Source organism: Bactrocera dorsalis, chromosome 2 (assembly GCF_023373825.1).
Source record: "Bactrocera dorsalis isolate Fly_Bdor chromosome 2, ASM2337382v1, whole genome shotgun sequence".
NCBI lineage: Eukaryota > Metazoa > Arthropoda > Insecta > Diptera > Tephritidae > Bactrocera > Bactrocera dorsalis.
The window spans coordinates 60,073,894-60,089,837 of NC_064304.1; the positions used below are offsets into that span (position 1 = coordinate 60,073,894).

The 15,944-nt window shown below is 44.9% G+C and overlaps 2 protein-coding genes across 6 annotated transcripts in view; one reads left to right on the top strand and one right to left on the bottom strand.

The window, feature by feature from the left end:
• Positions 1-15,944, top strand: part of LOC105234087 (tyrosine kinase receptor Cad96Ca) — a 252,333-nt gene that overhangs the window by 143,418 nt on the left and 92,971 nt on the right. For all 5 annotated transcript variants that reach the window (XM_049449959.1, XM_049449957.1, XM_049449956.1 and 2 more), the window contains exon 6: positions 5,369-5,457. In XM_049449959.1, coding sequence (XP_049305916.1) covers positions 5,369-5,457 — 89 coding nt within the window. The remainder of the gene's footprint in view (positions 1-5,368; positions 5,458-15,944) is intronic.
• LOC125776665 (uncharacterized) overlaps positions 1-15,944 on the bottom strand; it is a 263,872-nt gene that overhangs the window by 141,351 nt on the left and 106,577 nt on the right. The window lies entirely within an intron of this gene.

Consider the following 15,944-nt stretch of genomic DNA (forward strand, 5'->3'; position numbering starts at 1 on the left):
ACTTCTTCATGATCGGGCAATGGAACGTCTGCTCCATCGTCATCGATTGGGGAATCGGGTTCGCCTTCTCCCGGTGTTGTGCTATTATTGCCATTCAGCAGGTTGGAGAAGTGTTCCCTCCATAATTTAAGTATGCTCTGGGCATCGCTAACTAGATCACCTTGGGGGGTTCGACAGGAGTATGCTCCGGTCTTGAAACCTTCTGTAAGTCGCCGCATCTTTTCGTAAAATTTTCGAGCATTACCCCTGTCGGCCAGCTTATCCAAATGGGCCCAGCTTATCAGGTGGGCAATTGCCCGCCTGAAAAACAACAAAGCGGCAAGGGCCGATGGATTGCCGGCCGAGCTATTCAAACACGGCGGCGAAGAGCTGATAAGGAGCATGCCCAACGATTGGAATTTAAGTGTGCTATGCCCAATCCATAAAAAAGGAGACCCCACAATCTGCGCCAACTACCGTGGGATAAGCCTCCTCAATATCGCATATAAGGTTCTGTCGAGCGTATTGTGTGAAAGATTAAAGCCCACCGTCAACAAACTGATTGGACCTTATCAGTGTGGCACCTGGTAAATCAACAACCGACCAGATATTCACCATGCGCCAAATCTTGGAAAAGACCCGTGAAAGGAGAATCGACACTCACCACCTATTTGTCGATTTCAAAGCTGCTTTCGACAGCACGAAAAGGAGCTGCCTTTATGCCGCGATGTCTGAATTTGGTATCCCCGCAAAACTAATACGGCTGTGTAAACTGACGTTGAGCAACACGAATAGCTCCGTCAGGATCGGGAAGGACCTCTCCGAGCCGTTCGATACCAAACGAGGTTTCAGACAAGGTGATTCCCTATCGTGCGACTTTTTCAACCTGCTTCTGGAGAAAATAGTTCGGGCTGCAGAACTCAACAGAGAAGGTACCATCTTCTATAAGAGTGTACAACTGCTGGCGTATGCCGATGATATTGATATCATCGGCCTCAACACCCGCGCCGTTAGTTCTGCTTTCTCCAGACTGGACAAGGAAGCAAAAGAAATGGGTCTGGCAGTGAACGAGGGCAAGAAGAAATATCTCCTGTCATCAAACAAACAGTCGTCGCACTCGCGACTTGGCACTCACGTCACTGTTGACAGTCATAACTTTGAAGTTGTAGATAATTTCGTCTATCTTGGAACCAGCGTAAACACCACCAACAATGTCAGCCTAGAAATCCAACGCAGGATAACTCTTGCCAACAGGTGCTACTTCGGACTGAGTAGGCAATTGAGAAGCAAAGTCCTCTCTCGACAGACAAAAACCAAACTCTATAAGTCACTCATAATTCTCGTCCTGCTATGTGGTGCAGAGGCCTGGACGATGTCAACAACAGATGAGTCGACGTTGCGAGTTTTCGAGAGAAAAGTTCTGCGAAAGATTTATGGTCCTTTGCGCGTTGGCCACGGCGAATATCGCATTCGATGGAACGATGAGCTGTACGAGATATACGACGACATTGACATAGTTCAGCGAATTAAAAGACAACGGCTACGCTGGCTAGGTCATGTTGTCCGGATGGACGAAAACACTCCAGCTCTGAAAGTATTCGACGCAGTACCCGCCGTGGGAAGCAGAGGAAGAGGAAGACCTCCACTCCATTGAAAGGACCAAGTGGAGAAGGACCTAGCCTCGCTTGGAATATCCAATTGGCGCCACGTAGCGAAAAGAAGAAACGACTGGCGCGCTGTTGTTGACTCGGCTATAATCGCATAAGCGGTGTCTACGCCAATTAAGAAGAAGAAGAAGAAGATAGCAAAAATTAAATATGTATATATCTATATTCCGAGATCACCCAAACCCGTTGGCTAATGCTTTGGTACATTCCTGCGATCAAACACGCCTTAAAAGAAGAGATATGCCTGCGTATAAAAGAGCAACGTATCACCAAAAAAGCTCAATCACTCGCTTGACCCTGTCTAGTTTTTAAATAGATTTAAGATTTTATAACTTATTGTTATGCTGTTTTTTTAAGAGCATATCCTCCAATAAATAAAATAATATTGAAAAAAATGCTCTAATGCTTAATGTTATCTTCGAAGTTATGTGATAAAAAATTTAAAAACACTAAAAAGTATGCTTTTAAATCACACCAAAGTAGAAAGTGAAAAATCGAATCTAACCTTACAACAAGAATAAACAAAAGCTAATCTTGTTATGCTGAAAACTGCGTGGGTTGCTCAATATACGAAAAATAAGGCTTAAACAACTTTCGCTCTTTTCAGCGAAACAAGAGAGTCAGGTTATATTAGGAATTATTTCTCTCATTGTAGTATGTGATTGAAGATCATGTTTTTTAATATATTTAAACCATATTTATTTTTTACTTTTAAGTTTAAGGGCTTATATACTTGTACAGTTAGAAGGCCGAAAAAAGCGAAATTTCCATAATTTTTTCTGAGATAACTTTTCAATTTATTGATCGAAAAATTTGTGCACATGTTACGATATTTTTGAACTGTATTTTAAGATTTGGTATTAGAAAAATATATATTTGGAAAGGAACTAAAGCTAATCTCCGGGAGCTCCTCTCAAAAAGTACATTTTGAAGTTAAAGTAATGTAAAAAGCCAATCGAAAGAATAAGCAAAATAAAATTTTTTCAGCTATGTCAATGACGTCGTATATCTCATATAGCTCATTGTTTCATCGAATGCCATATTCGCCGTATGACCATAAAAATTTCACAGAACCTTTCTCTCGAAAACTCCTAAGGCCGACTCATCAGATGTTGTCATCGTCCATGCCTCTGCACCATATAGCAGAACGAGAATAATGAGTGACTTATAGAGTTTGGTTTTAGTTCGTCGAGAGAGGACTTTACTTCTCAATTGCCTATTCAGTCTAAAGTAGCACTTGCTGGCAAGATTTATTCTACGTTGGCAGCCGAAGGCTCTGTTGCCAGTGCTGCTAGATATTAATTTGTAGAATATTAACTATTGTACAAATAATTTATAAAATAAAAAATAAATAAAAAAATTCTACGTTGGATTTCGAGGCTAACATTGTTGTTACTGTTAATGCTGCTTTAAAGGTAGACGAAATTATATACAACTTCGAAATTTAAAGCCACACTGATAAGGTCCAATCAGTTTGTTAACGGTGGGCTTTAATCTTTCACACAATAGGCTCGATAGAACCTTGTATTCGAAATTTAGGAGGTTTATCCCACTATAGTTGGCGCAGATTATGGGGTCTCCCTTTTTATGGGTTGGGCAAAGCACACTTAAATTCCAATAGTCAGGCATGCTTTTGTCCAACCATATTTTAGAAAGAAGCTGATGCATGTTCCTTATCAGTTCATCGCCATCGTGTTTGAATAGCTCGGCCAGCAATCCATCGGTCCCCGCCGCTTTGTTGTTCTTCAGACCGGTAAATTCTATTCGAACTTCTTCATGCTCGGGCAATGGAACGTCTGCTACATTGTTGATAATTAAAGTATGCTCTGACCATCGGTTACCAGATCACCTCTGGGGGTTCTACAGGATTATGCTCCGACTTTCAATCCTTTTGTTAGTCGCCGCATCTTTTCGTAGAATTTTCGAGCACCCTTCAATCGTTTTCCTTAGTGCGTTTGCCGTGGTCGTTATCAAAAGGAGGGTCTCTCATCCGAGGCTGTTTACTTTTTTTCATTGGTAGTGTTTTTTACAAGGCCACAAAACCAGCGCACAACCCTGTGGAGAGGATGTTTAGCCTTCTCACTTTAACTCACCTTCATACGGATGTTTTCTGGCTACCCAGAGGATACCTGGTCAAAGACCGGAATTCGTGAGCTGCTTGAGCCAAATGTAAAATAAACGTTTCTGGCCACTCCCAAACGAATGGCAGTCATAGAACTTTCCTCACTTGCGTGACCTTCTGCACGAGAATCAGTCCTTTTTTTTTGATTGTTTTGTCAGTGCCATTCAGTTTCAGTACCACTTACAAACAGATAGATGGGAAGCTAATTTAAACATTATGAAATGAGCCAAATGCAATGGAGTCCAGATATATGGTGTCTGCATCTCTGAAAAGTTATAGTCTCATTTCGACAATTTTTGGGAATAGCATTAAATACCTTAAGAGCTCTACTTGCGCAAAGTTTCATCCGGATTATATTCGTGTTTGATTAGGAATCAGCTGGAATTTAAAGTATAGTTATATAGAAAGTACACGTGGTTGTGCTCCGACTCATTCCGCTCATTGTGTATGATAGGAATAGTTGGGTAGTCCCAGATATCAAATTTGGTTGAAATTGGTAAGTTAGTTCTTGAGATAAAGGGTTTTATGTACATTAAATTACAGTGGGAATGCGCGATTCCCTATACCAAATAATAGTTCTGATACTTTATATGTTTTGTGGGCGTGGAAATGGTACCATTGCGCACATCTGCAACACCGACCAGTCTTGAGGACCGATAAAAAAATGTTGCAAGTTTCATCAAGTTATTTTAAGCTTAACTCAAGTTACAAACGGATTGGAAAAAGTTACGCACATATGTACATATATGCAGGTGAAATTAATAAAAGCGTTATAAAAAGTGTGTAACTGTTAGTTTTATACTAGTACTAAAATATCAATTACTCGTATTTGCCTATTGATAATGGTGAGTGTTTAAATGAGTTAAGCATCCACCCCTTCTGCCCGGTAAAACTGGTCCATCCTAATGAAACAGCGCAATTCTCCACAGGATGCCACTACAATATAACACACCACACTCGCACCAACCCAACTAACAAAAGCAATGGACAACGGGGAAGCTGATCCAATTGGTTCTTCACAATTCGCACGTTAACATATACATTGCGTCGCGCCGACACCAACATTCGCATCTTTACATCGATCGACAAAAGTTCTGCGGGCTGACTCTTTTCGCACATCAACCTTCGTATATACGTTTAAAATTCGCTAATATCCGGATCGGCGAAAGCTCGATCGCCGACACCATCAAATCATCCACGTCGTTGGAGTCTCGCCGATATTTACTTTAATAACTTTATTAAATATTTAGTAACTGTGTGGAATATTAATTTATTGTTATAAACAAAATTGATACGAAAAGAATAAAGTGTATGCAGACATATTCCTTTTAACTAAAGCATGGCGAGTGCTCTTAATAAAATGTGTATTAATTTATCCAGTGTGGATGCTTCAAAGTGGGCAAGTCCTTAAAATTAATGTGTGTGGGCATCTACTAGCAGGTCCCGAGCGAAACTACAAGTATATTCCTATTACACAATAGTCAACAATCTCGTAGTTTAATTCAGGTTGTGAGGGATAATAAATTAAAGTGATTGAAACCAATTATTAATAAACATATTTACGTATCAGCTTATTTCTTTATATTTTATCAATTTACAGGTATAGAAGGAGTTACAACTGTGGCTGTGAAAACTTTAAAAGAAAACGCTACTGAAAGCGAAAAGAAGGACCTTATGACTGAAATTGAGGTAAGCACAAATTTACTACATCTTACTTAGTAGAATACTAGAAATAATTGTTTGGAAAAAATACATTTATTATTAGTACAAAAACTATATAATATGTTCAAAGCATTTTACCTATCAGGGTTTTGCTATAATAAAAAATAACATATCTAATTATTCAGATCTTGAATTTAATATGCTGAATTTATATCCACATACTTAAGTACATACTTATCTATATCGATACTAATTATATAAAATCGCTTATATGAAAAAAGTTTGTAACGGCTAATCTCCTAAAGTTCTGAAGCGATTTTTATAATTTTTTTTTTAAATAAAGCATTTGCTCCAGGCTTGTGAGTGGCATACTTTTTTTTTAATTTTCAGAAATCAATTCCTTTTTTTTCGTTCGGGTTGAAATGATTTGAAAAACCAAAAATATTGCAAGCATACGGTTTTTTGTTCACCAAACGCAGTCTACAGCGAAGCGCGCTTTGTGGTCGAATACTTTCAGAGCTGGAGTGTTTTCATCCATCCGTACAACATGACCTAGCCAGCGTAGCCGCAGTCTTTTAATTCGCTGAACTATGTCAATGTCGTCGTATATCTCGTACAGCTCATCGTTCCATCGAATGCGATATTCGCCGTGGTCAATGCGCAACGGACCATAAATCTTTCGCAGAACCTTTCTCTCGAAAACTCGTAACGCCGACTCAACGGTTGTTGACATCGTCCATGCCTCTGCACCATATAACAGAACGGGAATTATAAGCAATTCCCACGACAGCCGGTTCTACAAACCGGAATTGACTCGGATTTCATCCGACCAAGGGCTGTTCTTTCGGCGATCTAACCCCGTTTGGATCGGTGAGTACTAATTTTTGTGTGTCGTCATTGGAGCAGGGTTGCTTCGCATCCTCCTGACTCGTGCTGGCATTGAGTCCAACTCGGAGGAAGTTTTCTGCTGCGTCTGCGCAAAAAGGCTCCATCCAATCTCCACCTCGGTCAGGTGTAACACATGCAATGGATGGAGCCATCTTAAGACCTGTTTTGGCCTTAAGACCCACAGGGAGTGGACCACGCGTTACGTATATTGCTTGCGCAATACTGCGATACAAGCCTCTACGGCTGTGCAATCTGCACATAGTTCGCGCGCCGCGCCGCCACTCAATCAGAGTGGCCAACTGAGGACCTCTACGGTCAGGAGCTCAACCAGGCTCCCACTCTGACTCACTCCCTCACCCCCAGGATCACCCACGGACACCCGGGACAAACCAGACTTCTCCAATTCAACTGCAACGGACTCCAGAGTAAGTTCGAGGAGATGGTTGCACTTATGAATCGGGAACGTGTATCGTTAGCTGCGGTCCAAGAAACCAAGTTAAACAGCCACTCAGATCTTCTGAGTTGTGCAGATTTCAACGTTATACGTAAAGATCGCGAGCGAGATTGTGGTGGTGGGCTAGCTTTCATATTGCACAACATCGCGCAGTACCGTCTAATCGAAGAAGACATCGACCCCAGGGATACTACCCTAGAATGTCAGGGCATAGCTATCCGGTCAGGCGATATCGAGCTCGAAATATTTAATATATACATCCCCCCAGTTACATGTTGCCCTACAGGATATCACCCGAACATACGTGCGCAGGGTGGTGAAAACCGTATGGTACTAGGCGACTTTAACGCGCTCCACGATCTTTGGCATTCCTGCCTGTCAAATTATCGTAGGGGGATGGAGCTGGTGGAGGATGGAGTCATGTGTAGAAGTTCACGCAAGTGAGGAAAGTTCTCTGATCGCCATTCACTTGGGAGTGGCCAGAAACGATTCTTTTACATATGACTCAAGCAGCTCACGACTTCCGGTCTTTGACCAAGTATCCTCTGGGTAGCCTAAGAATATCCGTTTGAAGGCGAGCTAAAGTGAGAAGGCGAAATATCCCCTACTTAGGGTTGTGCGCTGGGTTTGAGACCCGCCACGTAAAAAAACACCCCCAATGAAAAAGGGCAATCAACCTCGGATGAGAGACCCCCCTTTTGATGACGACCATGGCAAACGAAATAAGGACTACGAATTGAGGGCATGCACCTGGAATGTCCGGTCCCTTAATTGGGAAGGTGCCGCTGCCCAGCTGGTAGATGTCCTCGTAAAAAGAAAGGCTGACATCACCGCCGTCCAAGAAATGCAATGGACGGGACAAGGACAGAGACGAGTAGGTCCTTGTGACATTTACTACAGTGGCCATATAAAGGAGCGCAAGTTTGGTGTTGGATTCGTGGTGGGGGAGAGACTCCGTCGCCGAGTACTATCATTCACTCCGGAGAATGAAAGTCTAGCCACAATCCGCATCAAAGCGGGGTTCTTCAACATATCGCTGATTTGCGCCCACGCCCCGACGGAAGAGAAGGACGATGTGACCAAAGATGCCTTTTATGAGTGCTTGGAACGCACCTATGAGAGATGCCCCCGCCACGATGTCAAAATCGTGCTTAGCGACTTCAACGCCAGGGTGGGCAAAGAAGATATCTTTGGCCTACGGTCGGTAAAGTCAGCCTCCACGAGGAAACATCACCAAATGGGTTGAGGCTGATCGACTTCCCCGGGGCCCGAAATATGGTTATCTGTAGTACTAGATTCCAGCATAAGGAGATACATCAAGCTACCTGACAGCCTCCCAACGCCAGGGTGGGCAAAGAAGATATCTTTGGCACTACGGTCGGTAAATTCAGCCTCCACGAGGAAACATCACCAAATGGGTTGAGGCTGATCGATTTCGCCGGGGCCCGAAATATGGTTATCTGTAGTACTAGATTCCAGCATAAGAAGATTCATCAAGCTACCTGACAGTCTCCGGATCGAAAAATCACCAACCAGATCGATCATGTTGTGATAGACGGAAGACACGTCTCCAGTGTTTTAGATGTGCGTGCGCTCCGAGGTCCTAACATCGACTCGGACCACTATCTTGTTGCAGCGAAAAACGCACGCGAACAAACACAAGGAAGGTTCGACGTCGAGAAGCTGCAATCACAACAGACAGCCGAACGATTTTCTACTCGGCTTGCACTCTTGCTCTCTGAGAGCACTCGTCAACAACTCGGTATAAGGGAACTGTGGGACGGCATTTCAAACTCCTTACGTACAGCTGCAACCGAAACCATTGGTTTTCGGAAAGTGCAAAAGAACAGCTGGTACGACGAGGAGTGCCGTGTCGCAGCGGAGAGAAAACAGGCTGCCTACCTCGCAACGTTACGATCGACCACAACACGTGCGGGATGGGATAGATACCGAGAGTTGAAGAGGGAAGCGAGACGCATTTGTAGACAGAAAAAGAAAGAGGCCAAAATGCGTGAGTATGAAGAGCTTGATAAGCTGGCCGACAGGGATAATGCTCGATAATTCTACGAAAAGATGCGGCGACTTACAGAAGGTTTCAAGACCGGAGCATACTCCTGTAGAACCCCCCAAGGTGATCTAGCCACCGATGCCCAGAGCATACTTAGATTATGGAGGGAACACTTCTCCAGCCTGCTGAATGGCAGTGAACGCACAACACCAGGAGAAGGCGAACCCGATACCCCAATCGATGACGATGGAGCAGACGTTCCATTGCCCGACCATGAAGAAGTTTGAATAGCAATTGCCCGCCTGAAAAACAACAAAGCGGCAGGGGCCGATGGATTGCCGGCCGAGCTATTCAAACACGGCGGCGAAGAACTGATAAGGAGCATGCATCAGCTTCTTTGTAAAATATAGTCGGATGAAAGCATGCCCAACGATTGGAATTTAAGTGTGCTATGCCCAATCTATAAAAAAGGAGACCCCACAATCTGCGCCAACTACCGTGGAATAAGCCTCCTCAACATCGCGTACAAGGTTCTATCGAGCGTATTGTGTGAAAGATTAAAGCCCACCGTCAACAAACTGATTGGACCTTATCAGTGTGGCTTCAGACCTAGTAAATCAACAACCGACCAGATATTCACCATGCGCCAAATCTTGGAAAAGACCCGTGAAAGGAGAATCGACACTCACCACCTATTCGTCGATTTCAAAGCTGCTTTCGACAGCACGAAAAGGAGCTGCCTCTATGGTATCCCCGCAAAACTAATACGGCTGTGTAAACTGACGTTGAGCAACACGAAAAGCTCCGTCAGGATCGGGAAGGACCTCTCCGAGCCGTTCGATACCAAACGAGGTTTCAGACAAGGCGACTCCCTACCGTCCGACTTTTTCAATCTGCGAAAATTATTCGAGCTGCAGAACTGAATCGAGCAAGTACAATCTTTTATAAGAGTGTACAGCTGCTGGCGTATGCCGATGATATTGATATCATCGGTCTCAACACCCGCGCCGTTAGTTCTGCTTTCTCCAGACTGAACAAGGAAGCAACGCAAATGGGTCTGGCAGTGAACGAGGGCAAGACGAAATATCTCCTGTCATCAAACAAACAGTCGTGGCACTCGCGACTTGGCCCCCACGTCGCTGTTGACAGTCATAACTTTGTAGTTGTAGATAATTTCGTCTATTTAGGAACCAGCATTAACACCACCAACAATGTCAGCCTAGAAATCCAACGCAGGATTACTCTTGCCAACAGGTGCTACTTCGGACTGAGTAGGCAATTGAAAAGTAAAGTCCTCTCTCGACGAACAAAAGCCAAACTCTATAAGTCGCTCATAATTCCCGTCCTGCTATATGGTGCAGAGGCTTGGACGATGAGTTCTGCGAAAGATTTATGGTCCTTTGCGCGTTGGCCACGGCGAATATCGCATTCGATGGAACGATGAGCTGTACGAGATATACGACGACATTGACATAGTTCAGCGAATTAAAAGACAGCGGCTACGCTGGCTAGGTCATGTTGTCCGGATGGATGAAAACACTCCAGCTCTGAAAGTATTCGACGCAGTACCCGCCGCGGGAAGCAGAGGAAGGGCAAGACCTCCACTCCGTTGGAAGGACCAAGTGGAGAAGGACCTGGCTTCGCTTGGAATATCCAATTGGCGCCACGTAGCGAAAAGAAGAAACGACTGGCGCGCTGTTGTTGACTAGGCTATAATCGCGTAAGCGGTGTCTAAGCCAGTAAAGAAGAAGAAGAAGATGGAGCTGGCGGAACAGATTGACGACTCGACATTCTGCACAATGAATGACGAAGCCCCCACCAGGGTTATGGGCACCTGTAATAGCTCGCCCGATATCACCATTGCTAGTGGTGGTCTGATAAATAGTATAACCTGGCGACCTATGCTAACTCTCGCATCAGACCATCTGCCCATAATTATCTCGATCGAGAAGCCTCCTGATTTCGTTTCTGTGGACAACCGTGCCTTCATTAACCTTAAAAAGCTGAAAGTGAAAACACTTGAGGCCTTGTTACTCCCGACCTGCACTCACCACCTGAGCCTACCCAGCCACCAGCATGGATTCCGCAAAGTGCACAGCACCACCACAGCACCACCACAGCACTTAGCGTCATAAACGACCAGATAGTTCGTGGCCTCAACCAGAAACCACCCTGCGAAAGAACGATCCTCGTAGCGTTGGACCGGTCAAAAACTTTTGACACGGTCAATCTAACAATGCTACTGCAGGACATCGAAAAGGCCACTCTCCCTCCAGGACTAAAGAGGTGAGCCATGAACTATTTGAACGGTCGTCAGTCATCCGTACTATTTCGAGGTGCAACATCTAAATTAAAAAGAATTAAACAGGGGGTTCCGCAGGGTGGTGTGCTCTCCCCGTTACTGTTTAATTGCTATACCTCGAAACTTTCCCAACCACCAGAGGGAGTTTCCATAACCTCGTACGCAGATGACTGCACGATATTGACGTCGGGCAATGGAATCGATGGCATGTGTTCGAAAGTAAACAGCTATCTCTCCGACCTTTCTCGTCTCCTCACTGCACGAAACCTCCAACTTTCACCCACAAAATCCACAGCGACCTTATTCACAAACTGGACGAAGGAGTATAGACTTGAACTTAATATTGCAGTCGATGGCGTCAAAATTCCAACTGTCAATAAGCCTAAGATTTTAGGCGTAACCCTCGATAGTATATGCTCCTTCTCTCCCCATATGACCGCGATTATAGCCAAGGTACAGAGCCGCAACAAAATCCTCAAGTCGCTAGCCGGCAGCACATGGGGAAAAGACAAAGAAACGTTGCTGGCAACTTACAAGGCAATCGGCCGGCCGGTCCTCAACTATGCAGCACCAATATGGTCGCCTGGATGTAGTGGTACGCAGATGACGAAACTTCAGACCTGTCAGAATACAGCACTCCGGACCACGACGGGATGCCTCCTGATGTCTCCCATTGAACCCATCCACAGTGATACGCGAATGCTACCTGTAAAGGAGCATAATCTACTCCTCTCCAGGCAGTTCCTGCTGGGTTATTTCCGTAGGAATCACCCCTGCAGCCACCTGCTTGGAGCAGAACCGCCTCCCAGAAGCATCAAGAGGTCATTCCTCGACTATGTCGACGACATCGAACAGTGCCGACCAGACTTCGGACGCAACAAACTTTCGACAGGCACTGACCGCCATTCACAGTGGAGCCATCAACACCTTCACCGACTTCCTTCCCGTGAATGGCGTTCTTGGAGTCAAACCAAGACCTATTGCAGACGAAGAGCTCCAGTTGCCGCGAGAAACGCGAGTGACCCTAGCGCAACTTCGTTCTGGATACTGTAGCAGGTTAAACTCCTACTTATCCAGAAGCGACCCCGACATACCTAATGTATGTCCTCCATGCAACGAGTCCCCGCATGATACTGGCCACCTCTTTGCATGCCCCACAAACCCTACCCATCTAACATCTTCCTCCCTTTGGTCCGACCCCGTCGAAACAGCACGTTTCTTGGGCCTACCGTTAGATGACCACGACGACAACACAAACAAACCTTACCATCCTAACGGGGATTAGCTAACTGTTAGCAACAACAACAACGGGAATTATGAGCGACTTATATAGAGTTTGGCTTTTGTTCGTCGAGAGAGGAACTTACTTTTCAATTGCCTACTCAGTCCGAAGTAGCACCTGTTGGCAAGAGTAATCCTGCGTTGGATTTCCAGGCTGATATTGTTGGTGGTGTTAATGCCGGTTCCTAGCCAGACCAATTTGCGTTGCTTCCTTGTTCAGTCTGAAGAAAGCAGAACTAACGGCGCGGGTGTTAGGACCGATGTTATCAATATCATCGGCATACGCCAGCAGCTGTACACTCTTATAAAAGATTGTACCTGATCGATTCAGTTCTGCAGCTCGAATAATTTTCTCCAGCAGCAGATTGAAGAAGTCGCACGATAGGGTGTCGCTTTGTCTGAAACCTCGTTTGGTATCGAACGGCTCGGAGAGGTCCTTCCCGATCCTGACGGAGCTTTTCGTGTTGCTCAACGTCAGCTTACACAGCCGTATTAGTTTTGCGGGGATATCAAATTCAAACATCGCGGCATAGAGGCAGCTCCTTTTCGGGTCTTTTCCAAAATTTGGCGCATGGTGAATATCTGGTCGGTTGTTGATTTTCCAGGTCTAAAGCCACACTGATAAGGTCCAATCAGTTTGTTGACGGTGGGCTTTAATCTTTCACACAATACGCTCGATAGAACCTTGTACGCGATGTTGAAGAGGCTTATCCAACGGTAGTTGGCGCAGATTGTGGGGTCTCCTTTTTTATGGATTGAGCATAGCACACTTAAACTCCAATCGTTGGGCATGCTTTCGTCCGACTATATTTTACAAAGAAGCTGATGCATGCTCCTTATCAGTTCTTCGCCGCCGAGTTTGAATAGCTCGGCCGACATTCCATCGGCCCCCGCCGCTTTGTTGCTCTTCAGGTGGGTAGACTTCTTCATGGTCGGGCAATGGAACGTCTGCTCCACTGTCATCGATTGGGAAATCGGGTTCGCCTTCGCCTGGCATTGTACGTCACTGTCATTCAGCAGGCAGGAGAAGTGTTCCCTCCATAATTTAAGTATGCTCTGGGCAGCGGTGACTAGATCACCTTTGGAGGTTCTACAAGAGTATGCTTCATTTTTCCGTCTACGAATGCGTCACGCTTCCCTCTTCAACTCTCGGTATCTATCCCATCCCGCACGTGTTGTGTTCGATCGTAACGTTGCGAGGTAGGCAGCCTAATTTCTCTCCGCTGCGACACGGCACTCCTTGTCGTACCAGCTGTTCTTTTGCACTTTCCGAAAACCAATAGTTTTAGTTGCAGCTGTACGTAAGGAGTTTGAAATGCTGTCCGTTCCGAGTTGTTGACGAGTGCTCTCAGAGAGCAGGAATGCAAGCCGAGTAGAGAATCGTTCGGCTGTCTGTTGTGATACTCGACGTCGAATCTTCTTTGTGTTTGTTGGCGTGCGTTTTTTGCTGCACAGAGGCGGGTGCGAATTTTGGCTGCAACAATATAGTGGTCCGAGTCGATGTTAGGACCTCGGAGCGCACGCACATCTACAACACTGGAGACGTGTCTTCCGTTTATCAAAACGTGATCGATCTGGTTGGTGGTTTTTCGATCCGGAGACTGTCAGGTAGCTTGATGAATCTTCTTATGCTGGAATCTAGTACTACAGATAACCATATTTCGGGCCCCGGCGAAGTCGATCAGCCTCAACCCATTTGGTGATGTTTCCTCGTGGAGGCTTAATTTACCGACCGTAGTGCCAAAGATATCTTCTTTGCCCAACCTGACGTTGGGAGGCTGTCAGGTAGCTTGATGAATCTTCTTATGCTGGAATCTAGTACTACAGATAACCATATTTCGGGCCCCGGGGAAGTCGATCAGCCTCAACCCATTTGGGGATGTTTCCTCGTGGAGGCTGAATTTACCGACCGTAGTGCCAAAGATATCTTCTTTGCCCAACCTGGCGTTGAAGTCGCTAAGCACGATTTTGACATCGTGGCGGGCATCTCTCATAAGTGCGCTCCAAGCACTCATAAAAGGCATCTTTGGTCACATCGTCCTTCTCTTCTGTCGGGGCGTGGGCGCAAATCAGCGATATGTTGAAGAACCTCGCTTTGATGCGGGTTGTGGCTAGACGTTCATTCTCCGGAGTGAATGATAGTACTCGGCGACGGAGTCTCTCCCCCACCACGAATCCAACACCAAACTTGCGCTCCTTTAATGGCCACATTATTAAATGCCACAAGGACTTACTCGTCTTTGTCCTTGTCCCGTCCATCACATTTCTTGGACGGCGGTGATGTCAGCCTCTATTATCACGAGGGCATCAACCAGCTGGGCAGCGACACCTTTCCAATTAAGGGACCGGACATTCCAGGTGCATGCCCTCAAATCATAGTCCTTAATTCGTTTGTCATGGTCGTTATCAAAAGGGGGGTCACTCATCCGAGCTTGTTGTTTCCTTTCATTGGGGGTGTTTTTTACGTGGCGGGTCTCAAACCCAGCGCACAACCCTAAGTAGGGGATATTTCGCCTTCTCACTTTAGCTCGCCTTCAAACGGATATTCTTAGGCTACCCAGAAGATACTTGGTCAAAGACCGGAAGTCGTGAGCTGCTTGAGTCATATGTAAAAGAATCGTTTCTGGCCACTCCCAAGTGAATGGCGATCAGAGAACTTTCCTCACTTGCGTGAACTTCTACACATGACTCCATCCTCCATCCTCTTAGTTCAGTGTTTAGTTATTTCACATGATGTGATTTCGTCTGACAGGACTTTCTGGGCGCGACAAAGCACCAGCTCCGCTTATTTTCTCCAATACCAACCTTCGGTGTCATGGAACTCCTGTAAGCTTGCACGGAAGGACACACAGACATTAACTCGGAATGTAACTCATTTCGTCACCCTGATCATTTATACATGTCAGCAACTCAACAAAATAAAGTGTAAACGACACTATGAACTTTTTGTTCTTACTGTCTTACTACGAGTACATCTGGTGATTTCCGACAGACCTTGCTTGCTTCTTCGCCTCCGATGAAATAAATATCAGTTTGAGACTATGGTTTAAAAACTTCAAACCCATAAGGATGCGTTTACTGTTGAAAAATTATTACTCCCCGAACAATTGCTAGATATTAAGAAATGTAGAATGCAACAGCAACCAAATCCATACGCAATGCATTAAACTGCCAGACTATTTTTGCATTGTTGTGTACGCAAATTTAATTAGTTAGCATTATTTTACCGGACGTACCAAATAATTACTCAGGATAAATGGCTCAGTTATCGGACATAACTTGGAGCACAAAATGTAGATGTCACCGAAATAAATTCAAATAGGAATATTTATTGCGAGACTATCTGATTTTGAAGAAACAAAAAATATATGCAAAGAAACCACCTGCTGTCTTCAAAAATGATGGAACCAATTCGCCTGGAGTACAGATGAGTAAGCTCACTTTTTGCGAAGTTGTGCAAAGTATCTACAAAGTAGTGAACGCATTAAAAGTTTACTGAAGACTTATTCACTCAATTTCTTGAGATGTTAAATAAACAGAATTTAATTTTGATGTCTACGGCCTTTTAGATAACATCGAAA